The following is a 22,902-nucleotide window of genomic DNA, read 5'->3' as shown; positions in this document are numbered from 1 at the left end:
GCGGGACGATGAGCAGTCCGGGGTAGCTACGACGCAAGCACACGCCGTCTCAAAACACTTTCCCGGTGCGCAAGCCCCGACCCTTTCTGCGATTTGACGTACCTCCTGCACACCGTGTACATGCGGTTGACGGTGGAAATTCGGAAGGGCTCGTTCTTGGAGCGGGTCAAGCTGTTACTTAGCGTGCCCAGGCCCATGCGCTGGTAGTCGCGGCAGCACGCTCGCTCGACCACGTTGCTCATGGTCTGTCTGTCTGACGAGCGGATGGTAGAGGACAGCGTCAGGGAGCTCGGCTCCACCTCCTCTGAAACTGTGAATAGAAATTTAACCAAACAATCTTGGGTTGGAACCTAACAGGAATTTTCGAAACTTTCGATGGGAATCAACTGGGAGTTGACAAAAAGAAATTATCGATGAGGACGGAAGGGAGTCTTACTCTCGGCCTACCTGAAATTTCGTCTTCATCCAGCTCCGACTGGAAGCTGCTCCTGTTCTCCCAGGTGGGCGGCGAATATTTCTTCTTCATCACATACTGCCGGTTGATGGTCCGCTTGGCGCTCTTGACCAGGTTTTTGGAAAGTGTCCTGGAAAAAAAAAACATTTCGGTTTTGATACGCGGATCATGAGCGGCTTACGGTCCTCGACCACTTTTTGCTACTCGTTAGCTTACCGACCTTCAAAACATGTCTATCTTTAATTACTCGTAGCGATATGAGTTGAGGATTATCTTTCCTATAATCGTGCGATTCTTCCTCAAAGAAAGCGAGACAGAAGCACCCACTTGAGTGACTGGTTCTTGTCCTTGGCCTTGTGCTCTACCACCAGCTTGCCGCTCTGACCCATGGTGAAGGCGAACGTTCCCTGCACGTGCTGGGGGTAGCGCAGCTTGTGCATGTGCTTCCTGAAAACCTCCGCCAGGTCGGCCGCCACCTCCTCGTCGAACACGATCTTCATTAGCTGCAAACGGACAGAAAGTACGCCAAATGTGTTCTGCTAAAGCCCCGAAGTCAAAACCTTACAATACATCTGGGCTCTTAACTCATTCAGTACCAGCCAAGTCTGAAAAGACGTTTCAAAACGTTTTTGGGAGTGAATGAGTTAAGAAAATGATTCACCGGCGCAGAAATGTTGATGTTTCAACAGTACCTGGAAGGTGCAGGACCGCAGCTGTAATCCCTCCTGGACAAACTGCTCCATGGGTAAAGTGACAGAGATCCTCTTTTCCTTGGTCAAGGATGCAATGGGGAAGGAACGAGTCACCACCTGCTCGCCCACTGCGGTAAGGGAAGCAGGAACGTGACATTCACATACAGCTGGACGATATACAACACGGTAGACACGAGTCCAAAATTTGCACAGCGCACGTGCGTAGCCCAGTCACTCGCCTAGCGGGTCGGTGGGAGTGCCCTTGAAGATGAGCCGGTAGGTGGTGAGGAAGATGGCTCCCTCCGCGGGGAGCAGGGGCGGGCCTCCCATCGTTCCCATGGCCTCCTCGCGCCCGTCCGGGATGAGGTAAACACGCATGCCGTCCATCACCAGCTCCTCGCCTGCCAAAAGGGTCGGCCTCAGCAGCTTGGGCTGGGTGGAGAGAAGGGAGAGTGGAGCGCGACAAGGGGGTGGGGATTAATGACGCTGAAGGTCGAACAAAAAAAATGAGGCCAAGGGGGCTGAAAGTGGAAAGATGGATGACAGAGCAGCAACCTTGCATTTTATAACACCCCTGGCGCGATCTTGACGTTTTTTGGTTGTCAATTCCTCGTGTCAAATTTGCGAGCGAGGGTCAATATTGTTCATGGTAGCCAAGTCAAACTCATTTTTGTCACCGGCGTGATTTTAGTTCGTTTCTCTTGGAGGGCCGTTATGACGGAAACCGTTTAAAGAAGTCAAGAATCACGGTTTATTCACCTATTGTTTAAGTTACGGTAATGAGGGGTTTGCTAACAAGAAAATGCTTACAGTATCCCTCTTATTTATTACATATGAGAATTTGAAATGTTGGTCGAGATTTTAGCAAGCATCATGAAAGTTGACATCTTTGATTTCCTTTCGCGGGCCACAGAAAATGACGCGGCGGGCCAGATCTGGCCCCCGGGGCCTTGAGTTTGACACCGGTGCTTTAGATTATATATGCAGAAAAACCCCTGACTCATTGTTGACAATGTAGATGATTGATAAATTGTCTTCCATTTGGTTTTGCTCAACTCAAGACAATTTTTCATGACTGGGCTTTTTTTTTGGCAACAAATTTGGCTTACACGGAGCTCAGCCCCCTTTCCTCTCCATCACACCAACTGACGGCACCCTTCGAAACGAAGGCACGCACGTTAGCTCAAGACACGGGGGAAAAAAAAAACGGCACACCAGGGAGAGCAAATCATCACTCCGCATGCTTGGCTCAGACATACCTGGTGTGACACCGCGGGTCTGAGCGGTAGGGATTGGTGGAGAGGGAAGTAGGCGGGGCTGGCCGGCCTGGCTCTGCGTGGCCTTTCTCCGGTGGGGCGTAAAAATAGGAATTGGTTACCTTTTGGATTGGCGGCAGTCGTTTACTCTCGCGGTGGACTGCGTCTAACGTCTCGATGTGCATCTGAACGATATCTGCAATCAAACGAGGGAAACATCAGCGTGAAAAATGACACATTTTTGAACATGTCATTGAATGTGGGAGATGATACCCGGGATCATTGTGTGGAGAGCTTTCAGGTGCTCGTTGGTCACGCCGCTCTCGTTGCAGACTTTGTCCACGAAGCGGTTGATGAAACGCACCACCGAGTTGGCCACGTCAGAGCTCTCGGCATCTTCAAAGCCGCTTTCTGTGTCATAACTCTCTGCCATGCTCCCTGCAATACTACGAGACCACAAAAAAAAAAAAAAAAACATTCATTTGTAATGATCTGAAATCTATGCGATTGATCCAGAACATTTTTATATTTTGGATGATCAGAAATTATTTTTGATGGTTAGCATTTGTTATTATCATTCTTAGACTTGTTTTAGAGGAGCGTGAACATGTTCATTATTGAGCTCTGTTTAACGTAGCGGTAAAAAATACCGGTGAAAATTTAATTTCAAAACAAAACCAAAAAAAAAAAAATTTATGAAAAAAGAAAATGAACTTTTTATCTTCATTCACTTATGTTAGAAATGCGATAGTATTGACAAAAACGCGAAATCAATCCAGGCAAGACACAGCTATCGGAAAAAACACATTTTGACTCCCAAAAGTTAGTTCAAAAAATAAAATAAAAAGTCTATAATATTTGTTATCTGTGCAACTGAAGGGCAACCTGGTGCAAGATAATCTCATTTCTATCAAATGGAACCGTGTGAATATTTAACTCATATTTTAACTCTTTAAATAACTGCCGAAATTGACCAAAAACAACAATCCATAAAAACATTTGTTTCACGCAACATCAAAAGTATGCACATCAATGAAACAAAATTCTACAAAAATACAATTTTATCCATGGCGATCTTCCTGTAAATATAACCTGTTATTAAATATTATCCATCTTATTAATTGGTCACTTTCGTTATGTTCCATTTCGATAATTGCTCCTAGAGGGGTTAAAATCGGAAAAAACACATTTAATTGGTGAGAGATTTGATCCCCGTTCTTACCTGTTGGTGACGTAACTGTTGCTGACGCTCTCCACGTCCCCGAGGCCCGAGCTCCTGAGCAGGCGGTTCTTGCTGGTGTCCAGCGGCAGCAGCAGGTAACTCATCCTGTTGGCGTAATGGATGGCCTGGCTGAACACGGTGCTCTCCTCCTTCTGCACGCGCTCCGTCTGCATGTCCTTGCCGAGCGTCGGCCACAGGCGGCTCTGCTCCGACGCCAGCTCCAGGGCGCCGATTTCCCGGCCGCCGCCCGATCCCTCCTGCTGCTCCTGAGTGCAGATTCGCATGACCTTCGTTAAAACGACGGCCGACGATTGAGATCGCGAGCGGTCGATTGAACGGTTGACTCGAGTAAATCACAATGTGGTTGTGATGCTCGCCGTCCTCCGTCTCCAGGTAAAGTTCCCGAATGTGCTTCTGGACGTCGCTGTAGAACATGGCCTCCCAGAACTGCATGTTGGTCCACACCGTGTGCTCCTGGACGCAGCTGTATGCAAACTGAGTGATGCCTGCTCCTAATTTCTGTCAGACCAACAAAGACGCAACGGTGGTCAGTTAATTATCATAATAATAATAATAATAATGTGGACGGATTGATTAACTTACCCTGCAAAAGGCTGTGACCAATGGGAGAAGGGCCGCCGCGATGCCATGTTCATCCATATGCGAGCAGTCCTACAAGAGAAGGAAAAAAAAAATGATGCTTGCAAAATGCATCATGAGGAATGCTGCATATCATTACCATAAAGTGGCCTGGTGCATTTTTTTAAACTAAATCGTAGCAAGAAAGAGCAAAAGTAAATTTGGCACAAACGTTCAGTGGGAAGCGCGAGCGGTTACAGACCTGTAAGGTGCAGTTCATCATTCGGACGACGTAGTCAAACTGCTGGTCATCCAGCACCGCCCGGTTCTGCAAAACGTGCTGATTGAGCTCCTGCGTCAAACACACCCGAGCCGCCCGACCCTTCAAAGCCCGAAGTACAGCTGGCATCAGCTGAGAGAGGAAGGCACAAAAGACATTTTGTTTTAAACACAGCATAGTCATGGCTTTCCAAAATGTTTGTGACTCAACAAAGTACAGAACAGCAAAACGCTCACTTTGTGTTGTCCGACTTTGGATCTTTGTTGCAGATTTCCCCAAACTGAAAAAGTGCAATTTTGCCAACGAGTCATTCATACCTTCTTGGCCTCCAGCATTTTGTTCTCGAAGATGTATGTGATGCAGTGCCGGACAACCTCCAGCCGACGGGCGCTGTTGGCCATCACGTTGCTGTTCCGGTCCACCATGTCTCCTGCGGAAGCGGGGGCAACGCGTGAGGCTCATTTATCAGCGTGGCACTTCAAAATGGAAGCCATTAAACACACGCCGAGAGGAGGGGGGGAAGCTGCAGGCAGGAAGTGCTGATGATTAACTTGCACGTCTAAAAACTTGAAAGCAGGGCGGTGGGGAGCCTTTGAAGTCATTGACGCTCCACATTGACGCTATTCTCCGCCCCCAACTTTCAAGGGGAAATATTATGGATACAGATAACTGAGTCTCAAGAGCCCATCCAACAGGCTGATTTCAGCAACACAAGAAATTAAATGTGCAAAGCGTGCTACAAATCTTGATCCTTGGTGGAAACTGACATACGTCCAACTGAGTACTTCTTGGGTTGCCCGTTCACATTCGTGATCCATTTTTTTATTTTTTTTTTTTTTGAAACCCAGCTCACCCAATGGGGGTCCGGATGGCACCATGCTCTTGACCTCCACCTTGACCACCGGCGGCGCTGTCTTGAGCTTGGCGGTGGCGTGGTCGATGAAGAGCTGGACCGTGACCTCGTCCAACCCAGGGAAGGGGCTCTGACTTTGAGTCGCTTTCTGGCCATTTCCCGACGGTCCCTGGACTTTATGCATGGTCACTGCTGGGTAGGGGTTTTCCTGGAGGGAGAGAGAAACCGACACGAAAGTGGTTAAGCGCACATTTTATGGGGGGTGGGGGGAAAATTGGGGCATTTTATCTTGAGAAATACATTTTTAAATAGCTGCTCGGCCAACTCCTTGATGTGATTCATGACTTTGTGCGGCGAGGCCTCTTCTTGCCGTATCCTCTCCACTTCGTTGGCTACCAGCTGTGGGAACAAGAGAAAGTTGAGAATTCCTCTCCAGACATCTTTAAAAAAAAAAAAAAATTATAGAATAATTTAATGCACATCTGATATTGGATTTTTTATTGAAATTTAGTTTTTAAGCAAAATGATGAAGGGCAAATACGACAGAATACCCCAGTGTGTTTAATTTAGTCAAATGTGGTCCTTCATGTCCGCCGTAAGGATGTCTAAAACTATTTTTACAGATACATTTGTCATGTTCCGCTTCAGTCCGTGCTCCGAATGCAGAGATACAAGTCAACTTCAAAGTTTCTTATTCGAAATTGACACCCCTCGCCCCTAAAAAGTTCGATAATTGCCTACAGGTGCCACAAGATGGCGGCATGGCAAAACTTGCATCGAAATGAAACTCTTCAACCCTTTCAGGGACAGCGGTTACTACAGTGGACAGCTTTACCTTTTATCAGGTTACGGGGTGCATGAAAGGGTTAAACTTGGTTCCATAACACCAAGGTGCCACCAGAAGGGAGATGTCCAGTTTTTTCGGAGCATTGGTTGCAAAAAAAGTTCCATGCGTGTATTTATGCTGCAAATGGCATACTTTTGAGTTTTTTTTTAAATGTTCTTTTGGGAACTCAAATGGCTTGGTTTGACTATTATAAAAGTAAGATGCAGTTTCATGACAATGATAAAATGATGGCGAGCAACTCATCGAATTGGGGTAACGACACAACATGATTCAGAGATTCCCAAACTCACATCATCGAACAAATCGGTTGCTCTGTAGGGAGGCCCCCGTTCGGACACGAACCCCGCAAACGCCATGCCATCCAACACCTTCATGAGGAAGTCGTCCTCCGTCAGCGCTCGTTGGCCGAGGAAGGCCGCCTGATGGGGAACAAAATCCGCATTCTCAAGTCCGATTCGTGTGACAATGCCTGATTTTGGACGGAGGGGCCTCCGTCATACCTTGTGGAAGCGGATGACTGGTTCGGGGTGAATGCGGATGATATGTAAACACCAGCGATAACCCTGGAAAAGCTGAGCAAACAGCCACAGGAAAATCGCCCGGATCTCCTTATCCTGAGACACACAACACAGTCCCATCTTAAGTCCCAACGCTGTCGTCCCCTGGGTGGGTGTCGCTGTTTTACAATTTCCAAGGTAAAAAAACGACATAAGGTTGACAGATTTTCACCTGGATCTTGGGTGCCGAAGGGAGCGAGGACTGGGGTGGGAAGGCATGATCAGCGATTTCCAGCTCGGGATCCAAAACCTGCAAACATGAAACGCACCAGCACATCAACCCCCGTTAGATTGCGGCAGGTCACAAAACAATTTGACATGTGATCGATTCTTTTGATGTGAAATGAAACTGAAGTGACAGCGCTGTGAAAAAAGTATTCGCGGCCTTCCTGATTTGTGTGATAAATAGGCAAACATGTTTTTTTTTCCACGGCACTGTCAGTTTCAAAATAATAATAATAATAAATCAAAAAATAAAAATCCCAAAATGACAATACCTTTTTGTCTATCAATACTTGGAAGCGGGGGTTCAATAATCCCTCCGCAAAAGAAAACACATTCATATTATCAATGTTTAAGCCTGAAATCACAAATATTTTAGACCGTGATCACGCAACAATGGCGCCGGGAGATCCGGAATACGATGGGCCCATCTCTCTTCCTGGATGCACGTAAGCCCAGCTTTAGGGTTGCCTACCAACAATCTATAGCATCATGGCTCCTGCATGCATCCCGTTCACCTAGATTCTATCTTTTCCACGAAAACGTTCCCGACAAGCTAATAAATTAAAGCTGCCTATCAGAAAGACGATCGTCGCTTTTCCTGTTTTCGTAATTTTGTTTTTGTGTCGGGAGGGGATGTCAGGCCTCTTGCATGTGCGTTTGTTTATATTGTGTTGATTTTTTCAAAAAGAGAGAAAGAAAACAAAATTGCCCGGTGAGATTGGAGGGAGATGTGAAGCGCCGCTTTATTAACACGAAGGCTCACGTAAGGGGGATAAAAATGTCTGCCAAACAAATGTCATGCATTTAAAATAGGGATTTTTTTCTGAAATCAAAATGATTTCTAATTTAGGGGCAGGCAATGTGTGCGAAAGGCCGAAGATCAAGTTCATTTATCATTCCATTGATAAACTCCGTCCGGTTTGTCACATGACTATAACCACACGCCGTTATAATAGTGGGTCGGGGTTCAATCTCTTGGATACAAATGACAGCGGACTTCACTTTTATCCACAAATACTTTGTCCACACTTGGCATGTTTTCTTACTAAAACGATGTCACAGGGCAACGTTCAAATGCTAACATACTGTCTTGGACGTGGTCGGTGAAAGTGAGTCACTCGATTGACGCACGATGTTTTTCTTCATCAAGAGAAATGGGTGTTGCGTAAAATGTCACCCAATGGGAATCCCTTTAAAAAAAATAATAAAAATGAGGGGGAAGGCGAGGTGAAGTTCTCAAACGATGCCATTTGTTGTACAAGTTGATGAGTCAGATCAAGTTTCACCGTGAATTTGTGGCTTTTCATGTTGCCTAATGTTGCGTAATGACAAGGTGGGGATATCGGAAATAGCCTCATGTGGTCAAAGGACCTTTTTTTTTGTGGCTGCATCGGTCCATGACATAACCAGCACGGCAAAACGTAGTCACCAACCTTCATTGCTTCAGAAAGCACAGGCACAATGCAGAGTACCGAAGAATAGAATAGCTAACGATAGCTCATTTGTTCAAATTAGCGAAAATGCTTGAACGAAATAAGACACTTGTAAATGTCTCCTCATAAATCCCACTTTTTGTCCAAATAAAACAAATATTGACACAGAGGGGCTACAGTGAGTCCTCCATATTGTTCGACGTGTTACCATGGAGAGCGCTGTCTGAGTCTGCTGGAGGAGCGGCTCGGGCAGCAGGGAGATGTGAACGCACTCGGGGATGGTGACGGTGCCACCGTCCAGGTCAGCGATGATGACATCCAACTGCGACACACGAGAGAGAGAGGGAAAAAAAAAACAAGAATCTGTTTCAAATCAAATACAGATTTCATGTCGGTGTTCCTGTTCCAGCAAAGGAGAAAACCCACCAGTTCTTGTGTCTCCGAGCGGAAAAACGAGTTGACGCCAATGATAAAAGGAGTGGGAGTGCTGAGGACTTCCAGGAGTTTACCGGGCAGGATGGGAACGTATGTGAAGCTATGGGGAGACAAATTTGATAAAATAAGATAAGAAAACCTTTATCAGTCTCACAATGGAGAAATTCCCAATTCGTAGCAGCAAAGTTATGAAAGGAAGAAGTAGAAGAACAAAATATAGGAGCTGCTGCAAAGGCAGCCACTCTCGCGGCGCCATCTTGAAGTCAAAATAACAAAACAATACAACACAACACATGGGGCGGCGTTTCGGAATTGCGACGCGCGACGCGAGCGACGGGGACGTTCCGCGTCATGTCACGTCGGGAATCACCTGTATTTGAGGGGGAACATGATCGCCAGCAAGCCCCGGCAGGCGTCTGTTAGGCGTTGGTAACTGCTCGACAGGAACAGGATCTTGTGCTCCGTCAGAGCGGCACAGAACAGGTACAGCACGTTGACTATCCCTGAGAGCAGATGGGGGGGGGGGGGGGGGGGGGGGGGGGGGCACATGTGTCAGGAAGAATACATTCCGCAACCACGCAAGTAACTCCATTTATTTATGCTGTGTATATCAAACGCATGAAAATGCTGAAATGAAATCTCATGAATTCAGTCCAGTCGCCACCGCCGAGTGTTTGTAAACAAGAAATGCAGCACTGTCTTGTTTCAACAAAAACAACAAAATAAAAGTGAATTTAATGTCATCAACTCGTTTTCTGTACCGTGGGACAAACCAGAAGTCAACAACTGAGCACCTGAGCGGTGTGCCCTTGAGGGGGCGTGGCCTGGTGAAAAGCATCAAGAAGTTGGCTGGCTTCTGGCTGTTCATTTTGGCCTAATGGCGCTCTGACCAATTGTCTACATTTTTTTTTTTTTTTTTGCGGTAATTAAGAGTTTTGGCATGCAACACAAAGCAAAAACAATCTACCAAGCATCAGTTGGGCCGCACGTATGTCAAGGGACCGCTGTAAATAATGCAGTTCGGGCGGGAGAAACACCACCTGATCGTCACAAGCAGCTGAACCAAAGCCACCGCGAGATAAAAATCAGGAAATGTTGGTTTTGTAGTGTTGTTGCCACGTTACAATTGTCCCTACCGAGCTGCCGGAACAGCTGCGCCGCGCTGCTGCCGCTGACGGGTAGGGAGTCGTTGATGGGAGTCTGGATAACTTGCCGGTCTCCAGCGCCTAATGTGATGGTCCGCTACGGGCAAAGGTGAGGCAAGAAGAAAGAGGAGTCGTTAAAAGAGGATCTGGAAAGGGGATTTAGGGGTGGGGGGGGGAACAAACAAGGCACGTGTCATTTCTTAGAACGAGCAGCGTGGCGCGGGATTGAAAGACAAGCGTGAATCAGCACAAGCGCGACGGAGAATTCCAAAAAGCTTAGCGGGTACGCGACAAAACAAGCCGGAGGCGGACAGGGGCGGACGGCAACCTCGACAAGTTAATCCGCACCGCGGCCACCGTATCAATGGATCTTGACGGCGGAACCCCACTGATGTGGAAAGTTTTCGGCGCGGACAGTTTCCCGTTGTCGTCTTAACACCATTCGATGCGCAAGGGTGATCCGTTTGGGGCCCATGAAGTGTGACGGCGTGAAAATGCGTCATTACAAAACAGCAAAACACTCATTTGGAGCCGAATGTATTCGATAATTGGCATCCTCATTGGAGATAAACGATTTGGACTTGAGCAGCGATGCTCTTGACAGACGGCCAAGGCAAAACGTCGATTGGCCCGCGGGCTGGATAACAACAGTCGGCGCGTGTGGACAAAAATCAAAAGCGGCGCAAAACGCTTCGGTCTCACGCAAGATCAAATGAACGGAGAAAAAAGGGGGGAGTCCCTTAGCGTCGTTTTTGAACACAAATGAACCCTTTCGTGCACCCTGTAACCTGATAACAAATGACAAATAACAAATGATGTACATTTGTGGAGGAACTTGAGCAAAAATCTGGACTTTGTGGATTGGAGATACTCCCAAATAAATTTCAAACTGGTGCAACCAATTTGATGTGTTTCACCACTTTGATCATTCCAGCTTGGAAAATGAATGGTTCAAATCAATCATTACACTTCCTTTCTTTCGCCACTGATTTTGGCGACCTTCAAAATAAAGTTCAATACAAGAAGGGAAATCATGTTGGAGCAGAGTTTGTCGAAGTGCGGCAAACATGACATCGGGATGCAGAAGCGGCCATCGCCTCAACAGCAACAGGCAAGCGCTTTCGGCAACGCAATGATGTGATCGAACAACTGATCATTGGGCGCGCTCAAACGGCGCATCCATTTCACGTTTTCGACTTTTAGCAAGTTAAAGACGGAAAACCATCCCCGACTGAACTATGCATTTGGCCTGTGTTGTGATAAAGAGGCAACTTTATTCCAAAAGTAAAATGGAATACTCTCTTCATCTGATCTGGCATCGATATTAGTTGAAATGATTCAGGGGGGAAAAAAAAAAAAAATCCAGTCTTGTCGGCCGAATTGATCAAGTAAATGACAATCTGGGCACTTTACTGCACGAGCAACGAGGGATAAAACGGGATGAGCGATGATCAGCTGTTGATCACCTATTGACTGTTGCCAAGGGGTTACATGTGGACCTGATTTGCAGAGGAAAATAGATGGAGGAAAAAAAAAAAAAAAGAGGCAAGGAGGCTTCCAGGAGAATAAAGTCAAGCAGGCGTACCAAACTGTCCACTCTCTCCTCCTGGCCCGGCTACACAAACAACAAGCGCACGCGCGCACACAGAGAGATAGAGAGAGACGGGGAGGGAGAGAGAGAGAGAGAAGCACACAAAAAGTAACACAGAATGGCACACAGATTAGAACCAACCATGTGGACGGAGAATTAGCTCAAACTGGCAAGAATATGACAGTGACATTTGCAAATAGAAAAGTGACAATTCCGAAAAAAGCAACACAAAACACGCGGCGGAAGAACCACAGGAATATAAAGACGACGCAAAACAAAGGGAACCAGCAAATACGGCTTCACAGTATCTTCATGTCATGTGACCTCAAATTCCAGAGAGATTATAATCGCATGCAAGGGATCCCGAGTTTAGGACAATGATCCCGACACGTTTGTGGTTCACTATTCACAAATGCGCTTCTTTTCTTTTTTGTTGATGTTTTTTGCTGTGGAATATATCGCGGGGCGCATAAATCCAAACCAATCTCATGAAAAAGAGGATAGCGTGTCGCGCGCAAGCCTTCTCGTGCCAAAGGATGACATATTCTTACGCCGCTGCGGCAACTATTTGAGTGCGCGCTGTAAATGACCCTTTTGCGCACACTGTCTCGTCATTCTGAAAGCAGCCGATGCGATGGCTCGTCATCGCACGAATGGAACCGCAGTGTCGACAAAAAGCCAAACCGAAAAGATAACCTTTTAACACAGACGCCGTCCACGGATACCGCAACATTTTTTGGGCTGCTCGATTCCATTTGGATTAGAATACAGACAAAAAACGGAGAGTTTAAAAGATTCATTTGCTTACCGTATTTTCCGCACTATAAGGCGCACCTAAAAGCATTTGATTTTCTCAAAAGCCAACAGTGCGCCCTATAATCCGATGCGCCTTATGTATGGCGTTACAATGTCTTTGTCTTTCATTTCTTGTTTTTTAATGCCATGTGTATTGATATGTTTCATGTCCATGTTTGTTACCAACTTTGTTATAGCTGTAGTGGTTGTGAAGCCTCTATAAAAATAAAGCTGTATAGTATTGTATTGTATTGTATTCCCTTTAGCGTAGCACCATCTAGTGGATGCATAGCCACTATTGTAGCTTCGATTCTCTGCACTTTATAACGCAGTGCGCCCTATATCTGAAAACGGTTTTAAAATAGGCCATTGATTTGAAGCCTTATAAGCCAAAGCGCCTTATAGTGCAGAAAATACGGTATTCAAAAATCATTCCTTATGAGGCGGCAACAATCTGAGATTGATGACTTCAGTGGCGCACACACTCGAGGCATTGGGCGTAACATATAGCGTAACATTTCCAACAAATAAACTTTACATAATGGGTTGGCGGCCTTGTTTGGCCTTATGCAGCCATACGTTTTGTTTTTACATGTGCATTCGCTGCGTTAAGACTGATTACATGCGATTCTTCCCTTCAGACTGCCTCCGGATGGAAGCCATCTGCCATCCCCATCTGGTCACCTAGCAACTAACTTACAACCGGTCCGGCTAAGGTTAGATAGAGCGCCGGGGGCCTATTTTGTTAGCCGTGAATGTGTTAATACTCAAAGGCCATTCGTCAAAATCAGCAGAGATGACAATGATCCAACTTCCTGCCGAACCACACAAACAAAAGAAAAAACACACTGATGCACAATTTGAAATGAGTGCACATTCCTTAAAAGAAAGCGTGTGATCTCAACAGAATCAACGTCGTGGTGCCGGCTCTTTGATTGGAAAAGGGAGCTTGCTCGATCGACAACGTTACCTGGACACAGGCCAGCAGCCAGTCACAGGCCTGAGGAACCATGTCTAAACTACAAACTCGGGACTCAATTATCTGTAACACACAGGAACCAGTGCACAGTTGGCGAGCCATTAGAAGATCCAGAAAACCCGATTCTGATAGTCCATACGTCCTCAAGTCGTGGCAGTCTCATTCAAACACACTCCATACGCCCATTAGCTATCCAATTACTCTTTAAATAATCGTAAATATTTCAGTTCTCCGATACTACTGTTCGCAAACGGACATTAAATAGATGTCGTGGGCGTCCAGGTTTATGTTCCGCGACGTATTTGTCGATCTGCATTGCTCCGGAAGATGACACAGCGCCTTTCACGGAGCATCAGGAAACGGCGTCCTCTTTTATTTTTAGTCGTTTTGACTGTCGAGAAAAAAAAAGAAGAGAGTCCACGGTTACCTGGGCGCCTCCAGCGATGGGGATGACGCATGTGAGCAGATTTCCGATGACCGTCTCTAACGGAACAGTCAGGCCATCGACGTGGACGGTGTAGACCAAGGCCAGGCAGTTCTGCTCCGGGGAAGGAAAGACACGGAAGTGGGTCACAGAAATAGTAGTCTGGTCTTTTAAGGACTTCCCCTACAGGTGTAAGCCCACTTCAAAATAAATCAAATGAACACACCAAAAGTTGTAAAATTTTAATTAGAGTTCGGTAGAGGCACTCATAAAAAAAGGGTTTCACACCACATCAGAAAAACTTTAGAATCCTTCAATTTAAAGCTTTGATTAACTCATTTAGGACCAGCCAATTCTGGACCAAGTCTGAAAAGACGTTTAAAACCGTCTTTGGGAGTGAATGAGTTAAAGGCATCCTACCCTAAAAACATCAGTGTAGTCCAACCGAGACACCAGGACCAGACTCTTTGGGGCAAAGACCTGAGCTGGCTGGATGACAGTTGGGTCCTCGTCCACCTCGTCCACGTCACTGGTCCGCGCCTTCTGCAGCTAAACGCAAAAAGAATGGGCTCAAAAACAATGTCGAATTGGCTCACCCGGATGAGTCTCAAACATGATATGATTCCATTTCTGACCTGCGGGTTGTCCTGGCCCTCCCAGAACGTGAAGCAGGCGCAGTAGTGCCGCTCGGAGTTGATGTCGGTCAAGACTGCCACGAAGAAGGAAGGGGGTTGACGCTCGGGGACCAGCTGCCAACCGCTGGGTTGGCAGAACTGCGTGAAGAGGAAAAACGGGTGAAGGACAAAATAGTAAGTCATTCATCTAAAGGTCATCCAATTACAGAAAAAATGTTTTGTTTGTTACGCCTACTTGAATGACCAACAACGGAATGACTCTCAGTTGACATAATAATTCGAATTGACTTTTACATTATTTCCTGTGGGAGTCGGAAACTTCCCGAGTTTGACAACTTGGGAACGTCTCCAGTCGCTCATAAAAAAAAAAAAAGGTCCGTCGCGTAATGGCGCAGACTCTGACAAAAATCGAGCGTCCTTCCTGTTGTGGCCATTCATCAGACGAGAGGAGCGTGCGTCTCGAGATGTTCACTTGCCAGCTCCACGCCTTGTGGGAACGGGCTGTCCTCCCAATCTTTCTCAGGAAACCGCTGGAGAATGCGACCTTGACCCTCACCTTCGCCTTCCACTACAGGGGAAAGAAGAGGAAGAGATACGGTGGTCAGCCCTTGCTCAGACAATCATTTGACCAACTTGGTTTGTTTTGATTTATGGACGCAATTGTTTCCAAAGAGACGAATGTTTCACTCAAACTGTTCTAAAATGAAAACCGGAATATATTTAACATTTGTGGACTACGGTAACAATGGCGGAGAACGAGGGTCTCCTCCTCGACATGGGAACATGGATTGGCGTCCGATACTGCATAGTCCGAAACTAAGGCGGTCACAGTCAGATCGTTGGAACGGATCAACGGCATTTCCATTCATTTCAATGGGGAAAGATGATTTGAGATACAACTGATTCGTGTCGTGTGCTCTCTGAATAGATGAACCTTGTAAATCGAGGCACAGCTGCGGATCAAAGATACAAAATTTGCATTTGCAGCTCCTGGCTAACGAGGTCACGCTCGGGTCTGGCCCGCGGAAGCGGCACAATGGCACAAAACGGGCCGACTTATGTAACCGCCACAAGTCGGGCTTTCAGCTTAATTCTATCGGAAACCCGGCATGCGTCAGAATACAGCAGCCACATTCATCTGCGTGAAAGATTGTCTTCACCCCCCGTCCCGACGCAATGCGCAGACAAGCATACAACAGACGATTCAATGTTCAAATAAATTCAGATGGCCAGACACCAAAACACACGACGCAATCCTCAAGTCATCCCGTCTCCCAAGTGAACTATTAAGAAGCGAAAAACTCACACAAGAGCCGTCAACAGAAAACCACCAAATCCCAATCTGAGATTGATTTGAGGATTGATCAAAATCTTTTCACTGTCACTATCTTCGGAACTCTAGCTGCAAACAAGTTCTGGGAAGGAAACTCAACGAGTTTCCGCCAATTTAGACCCCACAAGCAGTCAGTTTCCCCCCCCCCCCCATGATATAAAACTAAAACAATAGCAGGGACCGGCGAAATGAGTGCCTCGTCGCTCATCTGAATCATTGTCTCACAATGTAAACACAGAACTGCGTCGTTTCCCTACGTTACCAAGTTTAGTGAACACCACAGACTGAAAAAAACCAACAAAAAAACTGCAGCTTACCAAGTTTAGTGAACACCACAGACTGAAAAAAAAAAACAACAAAAAAACTGCAGGGTTGTATTTTGTTTGCCTTTTGTCGGTTGGGTTTGGCAGGTCGGTCTATCAATTTAGCAAAGCGGGACACTCGTTTTTCAATGCCACACAACTGCGACCCACAGTTTGACTCACTGCTCCCAATTAAATCCCGTTGGTGGCGGTAAGATGCATTTCGAAGTTGTCGACCGTCAAGCTAAATCAACAAAAATCATTGCCGGGGTCGTCGTCGTGTTATCTTGCCAATTTATATTTAGAACACTTTGATGGAAGAGGAGCTGCGGTGGTCACAAAAGGATGTGGGGGGAAATCCAACAAACACTGCTGGTAAACGGGAGCCGCGCTGTTTCCCATTAATGGCCGAGACACGGCGGCAGCTCGCCAGCGAGCTGTCGTAGCTGAAAAAGAGTGGCTGACACACCGCAAAGGGCACTTTGCACGCAGCTTTTTTTTGCAAACCAGAATGGAGAAGATGCGGGTTGATGCCAATTTTAATCCTTTAATGCACCCTGTAACCTGATAACATGCTAAGCCGTCCACTGGAGTGACCGAAAGGGTTAATTATGCGACCTTGGATACTTTTACAGCATGCCGCGGATCTACAAAAACATTTTACGACATTACGAAAGCTAATTTGAACAAATGTGTTCTTCCAGACAAGTGTGGATGCAACCGGTAGCCTTTCACATGAACTCATTCAGTACCAGCCAATTTTAGACCAAGTCTGAAAAGACGTTTAAAAACGTCTTTGGGAGTGAATGAGTTCATCAGGACCGAAGAAGTGGCTCTCGGTTTCTATAAGGTTGGTGACCCCTGGCCTAGACGGTGCAGCACGACGCTCATAGAAAGTGGGCGTGCTTGGGAAGTGCCGTTCCTCGACTGCCGAAGACTTTTGTTTGATTTGACAAAATTTGTCATCGTTCATTTGAGCAATGAGGCAACCAAATCGAATGCGCGCCGCGTGTGCGTATCAGAAGCACGCGTGACTCCACATGCGGATGACTAATAGCAGTCAAACTATGACAGAGGGGATCAGGGCCGGTCATGTGATCGCTGAGCAATCGTAGTCAGTTGAAAGGATTGTGCGGCTCATTCTTTGGAATGTGTCCGAGTTGATTGTGTTTGAACCCGGACCGCAACTTCTGGTTTCAAAGGGCTTCAAAAACCACAGTGACGCGACAACAGGCAGTTTCCATGGCGACCCCTCTTGAGGGTTGCATGTTGAAACCGTGCAGGGATCTGAAAAAAAAACTGCGCACAATCCGAGGCGGGCAGCCTAACTGAAAGCAAATGTGGACCGCTCGGGTGCAACCCCGAGAGTTAACAACAACGCCGTCAGCTCTGGGAAGTGGAGCGACGTCCATGCGAAAGCAATTCCGACGGTCAGCGATATTCTGCCAAATTCGACATTGGAATCAAAGAGGAGTTCTGAGCAGCCTAAGAGTCATTCTCTCCTATTTCCCCCCCGTGGTCGGTCAAAGAAATTTGGTGAAATACTTTCAAGAAAAAAAATATTCGGGATGCATCAGGTCCAATACTGGACATGTGTAAAGTAAACATGCACCGATACCATGACACCGATACCTCTTCACTAGCCTGACATAGACCCCGTCGATTCGGAGCCAGGTCAGCTTTGTGGAGACTTGAAGGTCATCACATCGGACGACACTTTTAACCGACTCATTACGCTGCGCCTCGAGCGAATTTCGAGCCTTGTCACCCAACGCCATCGGAACTCTAGTCACGAGGCACGTCAAGTAAAGAGAGGTCAAGACGGTATTTTTGTCGTAAACACACATGAAGGGATGTTGGGTGACCAGAGAGAACACACTCAGGTCACCGGATTAGGATCTTTTTGCTTCTGCGTGATAAGGGCGGGCAGAACCTCAAACCCTTGACATCTTCAGATCGGTATGAAAATATGAACGAAAATCCGCGAGGCCAACATTTAAAATCCAACCAGATGGCCGCAGAAAAAAAAAATAAAAATAAATAAAATCTTCATCTGACAACGCTGTCATCCGGGAGACAATGTCGAACATGTTCTTTGTGCAAAGGCACTTCTGCACATCCTTCCTTGCAAAAATGAGCCCTCCGCCTCTCCCGGATCCACAAAAAAAAAAAGGAGCACGCCTTCCAGGAGAGGAAACAGACTAACAACGGAGGCATACAATAGTTGCAAAGGTTACATGCGTTCACACCGGTAGCTCATTCATGGGTTTGCAAAATTGGCCGTGGCCCCCGTGGTTCAGTTTTACGTCGGAATGGCTTGAGGTCAAACCCATTTTTATTAGAAAGGAGCAGCAGCACTGGAGCCCGTGTGGAACATTACGACCTTACGACTGATCTGCTCTGTGTTTCCACTACATCCTACGTTCCAGACTAAGGGGAAGAAAAAAAAAAAACAAACTACAGCTATGATTAAAAAAAGCAGAGAATGAGTCAGATAAGCGCTTAATCAAACTGAATGACGGGAATTATCGTAGCGGTATATGACACTTGATATTCATTCTGTTTTCATTTTAATCAAGCTACGGCCAGAATGTGATGGGTTTTTTTTTTCTCTCGTGGGAAATTCTGCGAAGGGCACCCATCAGCCTTGCGTCACATTACGATCATTTTTTTTTTTGCCCTGACCTCGACACGTCAAAAGATTTAGCTTGCTAAAGACAGCTCCGTTATAACTGCGGTACGATGACGTCTAACTCGAACCGACGAGCGAGGTCTGATCCGTTTACTCAAACCAGTCGCAGCCCTTACATAAGATTAAAACTCGCCCAGTAGGGGACCCGGAGCCAGATTTGATGCGGAGGCCATCTTAAGTGTGCAATCTTTAATCTTCTGCCTGGTAAGTACCGTATTTTCCATAATATAAGGCCCACGTAAAAGCATAAAATTTTCTCAAGTACGCCTTATAATTTAGATATATGGATCGATATTCTGATTTCTTGGACGTATTTTTAATGTTTCTTAAAGCGCTTTGAAGCAGCTGCAGCGGTTGTGAAGGCTCGATGTAACTAAAGCTACATTGAATTGTATTGTATTCCTTTAGCCGAGCTCCATCTAGTGGATGCACAGCGCAACCGCAGCCACTCTCGTAGCTATTATTCTAAGCGTCTGATAATACGGCGCGCCTTATATATAAAAACTGTTTTAAAATAGGCCATTCATCGAAGGTGGCCTTATACTCCGAAGCGCCTTATCGTGCGGAAAATACGTTAAATAAATCTAATGACTCACAGTATGAACTGCAGGCATGCAGCTAAATACAGTTAGACTGGATCAGCTAAATGAGTCCTTAGAAATTTTGAGAACAGCGTCTTTTGATCGAATAAGATTTGGGTATCAAAACAAATCAAACGGGGGGACGTGTCACTGTGCAAGATTTCCAAACGCGATAAAGAATGCGGGGTTACCTGACGACATTGCTCCACTTTTTCAGCAGGCAATTTGGTTTTTACTGCATGTCTCTTCGCTGACTCTCCAGTGCATCACAGCACTGGGCGGATTCAAATGAATGGGAGGGACTTTCCTTTTTTAACCTAGACCATAAGGTTGGCCAGAACATAGCCCGACAACCCCCGCCCCCTTATCCTCAAATCCAAAACCGCCCCGGACGCGCCAAATTCGTCCCTCGGGGACTCAAACGATTGCTCCCTTGAGCGTCGGATGCTTTAACCGGAGCGGGACCGACTCAGCCTTTGCCTGATGAGGAGTTGGGAGAAATTCTTCACATACCAGGGAAGCCATCAACACCAGAGGGGAGGGGGCATCCCCAAAAACACCCCTCGGGCATAATTACACCCTATGTCTGGCGTATTTTTACGCCGCTCACAACTTGGGAGTACAAAACATCTTCAGTGCTGGGGAAAAAAAAAAAAAAAAAAAAAAGATGAAATGCATTCCTTTTATAAAGCATAAATGATATGTGATCACACATTAGCGTCAAGTGAGTCGGTCCAGCTCGTCGCTTTCCGAAATTTCTCGCGCTGTTTTCAAATTCCAAATGCGCATCGTGTGACAGCGGGTTTGACACGATTTCGGAATCAAATCATGATACACATCATCATCAGAAATCTTGAGGCTTGACTGGTCAGTATGCACCGAGCACTCATCACAAACCAGCAGCCCGACTCGGGGTTAAACGTTACCATAGCAACCGACCAAACACAAAGCCATTCGAGTAGCGGACGGGTGAGCGGCCAACGCACACAAGCGCCGAGTGTACCACAGTCCCTCTTGTCTCCCCCACTATGAAAGGCAGATTGTGGGGTAGGGGGGGTTATTTCAGGAGGGCTTGAAAGGCTCCAGCCCAGCTCTGGAGACTACTGGAGGAAGTGGCTGCCCACAGGCAGGCACTGTTGGCAGCGTCAGAGGACTCCTTTTACACACAAGAGCCCGCACGATTGCAGCATCTGAGCCGGGGGGATGAAACGCTCTGGAACAGCACGAGGATAGTGGTTAGATCATAGTTAGTGGGACTTTGTGACAGTAAATTAAAAAAAAAAAAAAATGAGGTAGGCAATTATGGTAAGAGGCTAATGACAAATTTGCACGTGGCGTTGCAGTCCCGTTAACAAAAAAAACAAAAAAAGGAAATACGGTTTCTCATAGTCCATGTTTGCTTCCCCCCGTGTTGTCGATCTTAGCATGTTATTTCACGCTCATGAGCGCGACTTAAATTAGCCACAAAGTTCACCAGAACCTATCAATAATCCAACAATCGCCCAATTTTGCATCCAGATTCTACCACTTCTCAAAAAGCTCACCTAAACAAAAAATAAATAAATAAAACAAAATTAAAAAAAAAAAACAGGGACTCGAGACACAGAGTCCAAGTACATTCCATTGTGATCAAGCGCAATTTAACGCGATGGCATGTTTCAACGTGGAACATGACTTGTGAGATGTTACATAATTCAAACGGTAGCACTGAAAACACTGCCGTGCACGTTTTTTTTTTTTTGTTTTGTTTTCTTTTTGAAGGTTCACAGACTGGTTGGGCGCTGGGCCAATCAGATAATATTCATTCAGCCTTCGCAGGTTGTCTGAAAGCCATCGAATGCGTTTCTGTGTGGAAGTCGATTCACTCGAGAGTGGAACATAATGTGCAGAACCGCATGGAACGATCAGGAGCGGGCAAAATTTTGGCGCTGACGCTCATTTCAGTTCCAAAATGGACATCGAGTGGATATAAAGTCGATCTACTCGAAATAACTCGGATCGTTGCGTAAGTGTACACACCCTTTGCACCCTGTAACCTGATAACATGGTTAGCTGTCCACCGTAGTAACCGCTGTCCCCGAAGGGGTTTAAAACTGGAGGTGCGTTCAGAATGAAGCGACCGCATTCAATCTCATGTTCAATGGGAGTCGGCACACACCTCTGATTGTTTCATGAGCCTCTGATTTTTTTTTTTTCCACTTATGTTGTGATTGGGGGGTAAAATGTATTATTTGCAGTTCAGCATGCTAATTTGAATTTTAAAAGACAAACATTTTTGAATAAAAATTGCTTGTATTTCATCATCCCTCTACAAATAAAAAAAATGAACAAGAAACGTTCTTTTAAATGAACCAATTTTCGAAAAAGCAGCTCAATGAATGAAACAAATACAATGTGGGGCGATGTGGATTGTCCCATTTCAAGCAAATGTCTCCCGAGGTTTTCTCCCCATTTCCTGTTTGGGTCTCGGATCGCGGTGGCGATTGGCTGCCGACTCGGCGGCCTCCGCTGTCAAAACACAATGGTGTCTCTCCCGGGACCCTCTTTGCTATGAGAACCACACCCCGGCAAACGACGACACACTCGCCTCCGCGCAGGCGCCATCTTGGCTCAAAAAAACGAGATCCTGGGTGAAGATTTTGGCACGCTGCGAAGCGGTCACGTGAGCGGCGATGACGTCAACCACCGACGGCCCTCCTCGACTACCTGTCACTGCCCCTGCCTGCAAACATTCCTCTCGCCGGGTGACACACACAAGCACACATGCACGCAGAGGCAGGCAGGATGCATGAAATATTTAGACTCCGGAGGAAACGCGGTATTCCTGGTATTCTTATGATCGAGGACTGGTACACTTGAGGTTTGATGCTATTTAGACACACACGGGGAATGAGAAGATGTTAACCACATCAAGTACGGCAACAAGCAAAAAAAATATTCCATCGGCATTCTTGTAAATATGTCAGTAAATAGGATAATATTTTGTCATTCATCATTTGAGCCTTTTTCCAAAGTCAACTTTTCTCTGCGTCATTTTGCGATGTTTACCCCGGGCGCTTTCTTCGATATCAACCTCACAAGGAGCCTCGACTGCCCGTCTAGTCTGAAATCAATCACAGGTCATCCTGGCAGTGGGAAGCGTTTGGCTTTCCAAAGGCGCAGGCTGTTGTGATTCATTAAAACCTGAGCATGTCTGGCTCCCAGATGATTTTAAACAGCCTGTTTCACTGTTCGCCATTGCAATTCGGGCTGGCTGAGAACAGGAAGGGGAGTTTCTGCAGCGTTCGCATTGTCCACGTAATGACATCCTGCGCTGAACTAAACTTCGCGGCGAAAAAAAATGCGAGATTCTAAAAAGGTGCAGCCAGGCGAGCGGAAAACGGCGCTGTTAAGATCGACAGGCGGCTTTGGAGAACAGAGCTTGCAAATTTGCCGACTGTGAATAAATCATCGGACGCACGCACTAAAGAGTACCACGTTGCAGGCTGCATGCTTCCAGTGGAGAGGCGGGTTGAATATTTCATGATTAAACGAGCCATTATACTGTACGGATCTAGGCCAGTGCTCAGGGTGAACGGGAGGTGGTAGGGGG

The 22,902-nt window shown here is 46.4% G+C and overlaps 1 protein-coding gene across 1 annotated transcript in view; it reads right to left on the bottom strand.

Moving 5' to 3' along the window:
• sbf1 (SET binding factor 1) overlaps nucleotides 1–22,902 on the bottom strand; it is a 24,088-nt gene that overhangs the window by 302 nt on the left and 884 nt on the right. The window contains exons 2-29 of the mRNA XM_019866023.1: nucleotides 14,879–14,970; nucleotides 14,403–14,540; nucleotides 14,188–14,316; nucleotides 13,771–13,881; nucleotides 13,335–13,406; nucleotides 11,564–11,593; nucleotides 9,970–10,075; nucleotides 9,204–9,336; nucleotides 8,825–8,933; nucleotides 8,607–8,720; nucleotides 6,913–6,990; nucleotides 6,684–6,797; nucleotides 6,474–6,602; nucleotides 5,637–5,735; nucleotides 5,337–5,544; nucleotides 4,801–4,913; nucleotides 4,466–4,615; nucleotides 4,228–4,296; nucleotides 3,982–4,143; nucleotides 3,625–3,890; nucleotides 2,676–2,848; nucleotides 2,525–2,598; nucleotides 1,386–1,578; nucleotides 1,147–1,274; nucleotides 782–957; nucleotides 448–584; nucleotides 103–310; nucleotides 3–26 (exon numbers count right to left, since the gene is read on the bottom strand). Of these exons, the coding sequence (XP_019721582.1) occupies nucleotides 3–26; nucleotides 103–310; nucleotides 448–584; nucleotides 782–957; nucleotides 1,147–1,274; nucleotides 1,386–1,578; nucleotides 2,525–2,598; nucleotides 2,676–2,848; nucleotides 3,625–3,890; nucleotides 3,982–4,143; nucleotides 4,228–4,296; nucleotides 4,466–4,615; nucleotides 4,801–4,913; nucleotides 5,337–5,544; nucleotides 5,637–5,735; nucleotides 6,474–6,602; nucleotides 6,684–6,797; nucleotides 6,913–6,990; nucleotides 8,607–8,720; nucleotides 8,825–8,933; nucleotides 9,204–9,336; nucleotides 9,970–10,075; nucleotides 11,564–11,593; nucleotides 13,335–13,406; nucleotides 13,771–13,881; nucleotides 14,188–14,316; nucleotides 14,403–14,540; nucleotides 14,879–14,970 (3,535 nt within the window). The remainder of the gene's footprint in view (nucleotides 1–2; nucleotides 27–102; nucleotides 311–447; nucleotides 585–781; nucleotides 958–1,146; nucleotides 1,275–1,385; nucleotides 1,579–2,524; nucleotides 2,599–2,675; nucleotides 2,849–3,624; nucleotides 3,891–3,981; nucleotides 4,144–4,227; nucleotides 4,297–4,465; nucleotides 4,616–4,800; nucleotides 4,914–5,336; nucleotides 5,545–5,636; nucleotides 5,736–6,473; nucleotides 6,603–6,683; nucleotides 6,798–6,912; nucleotides 6,991–8,606; nucleotides 8,721–8,824; nucleotides 8,934–9,203; nucleotides 9,337–9,969; nucleotides 10,076–11,563; nucleotides 11,594–13,334; nucleotides 13,407–13,770; nucleotides 13,882–14,187; nucleotides 14,317–14,402; nucleotides 14,541–14,878; nucleotides 14,971–22,902) is intronic.

This window comes from Hippocampus comes, unplaced genomic scaffold, assembly GCF_001891065.2.
Source record: "Hippocampus comes isolate QL1 unplaced genomic scaffold, H_comes_QL1_v1.1 scaffold50, whole genome shotgun sequence".
NCBI lineage: Eukaryota > Metazoa > Chordata > Actinopteri > Syngnathiformes > Syngnathidae > Hippocampus > Hippocampus comes.
Note: the sequence above shows the minus strand (reverse complement) of the source record. Positions and strands in the feature narration are given on the sequence as shown.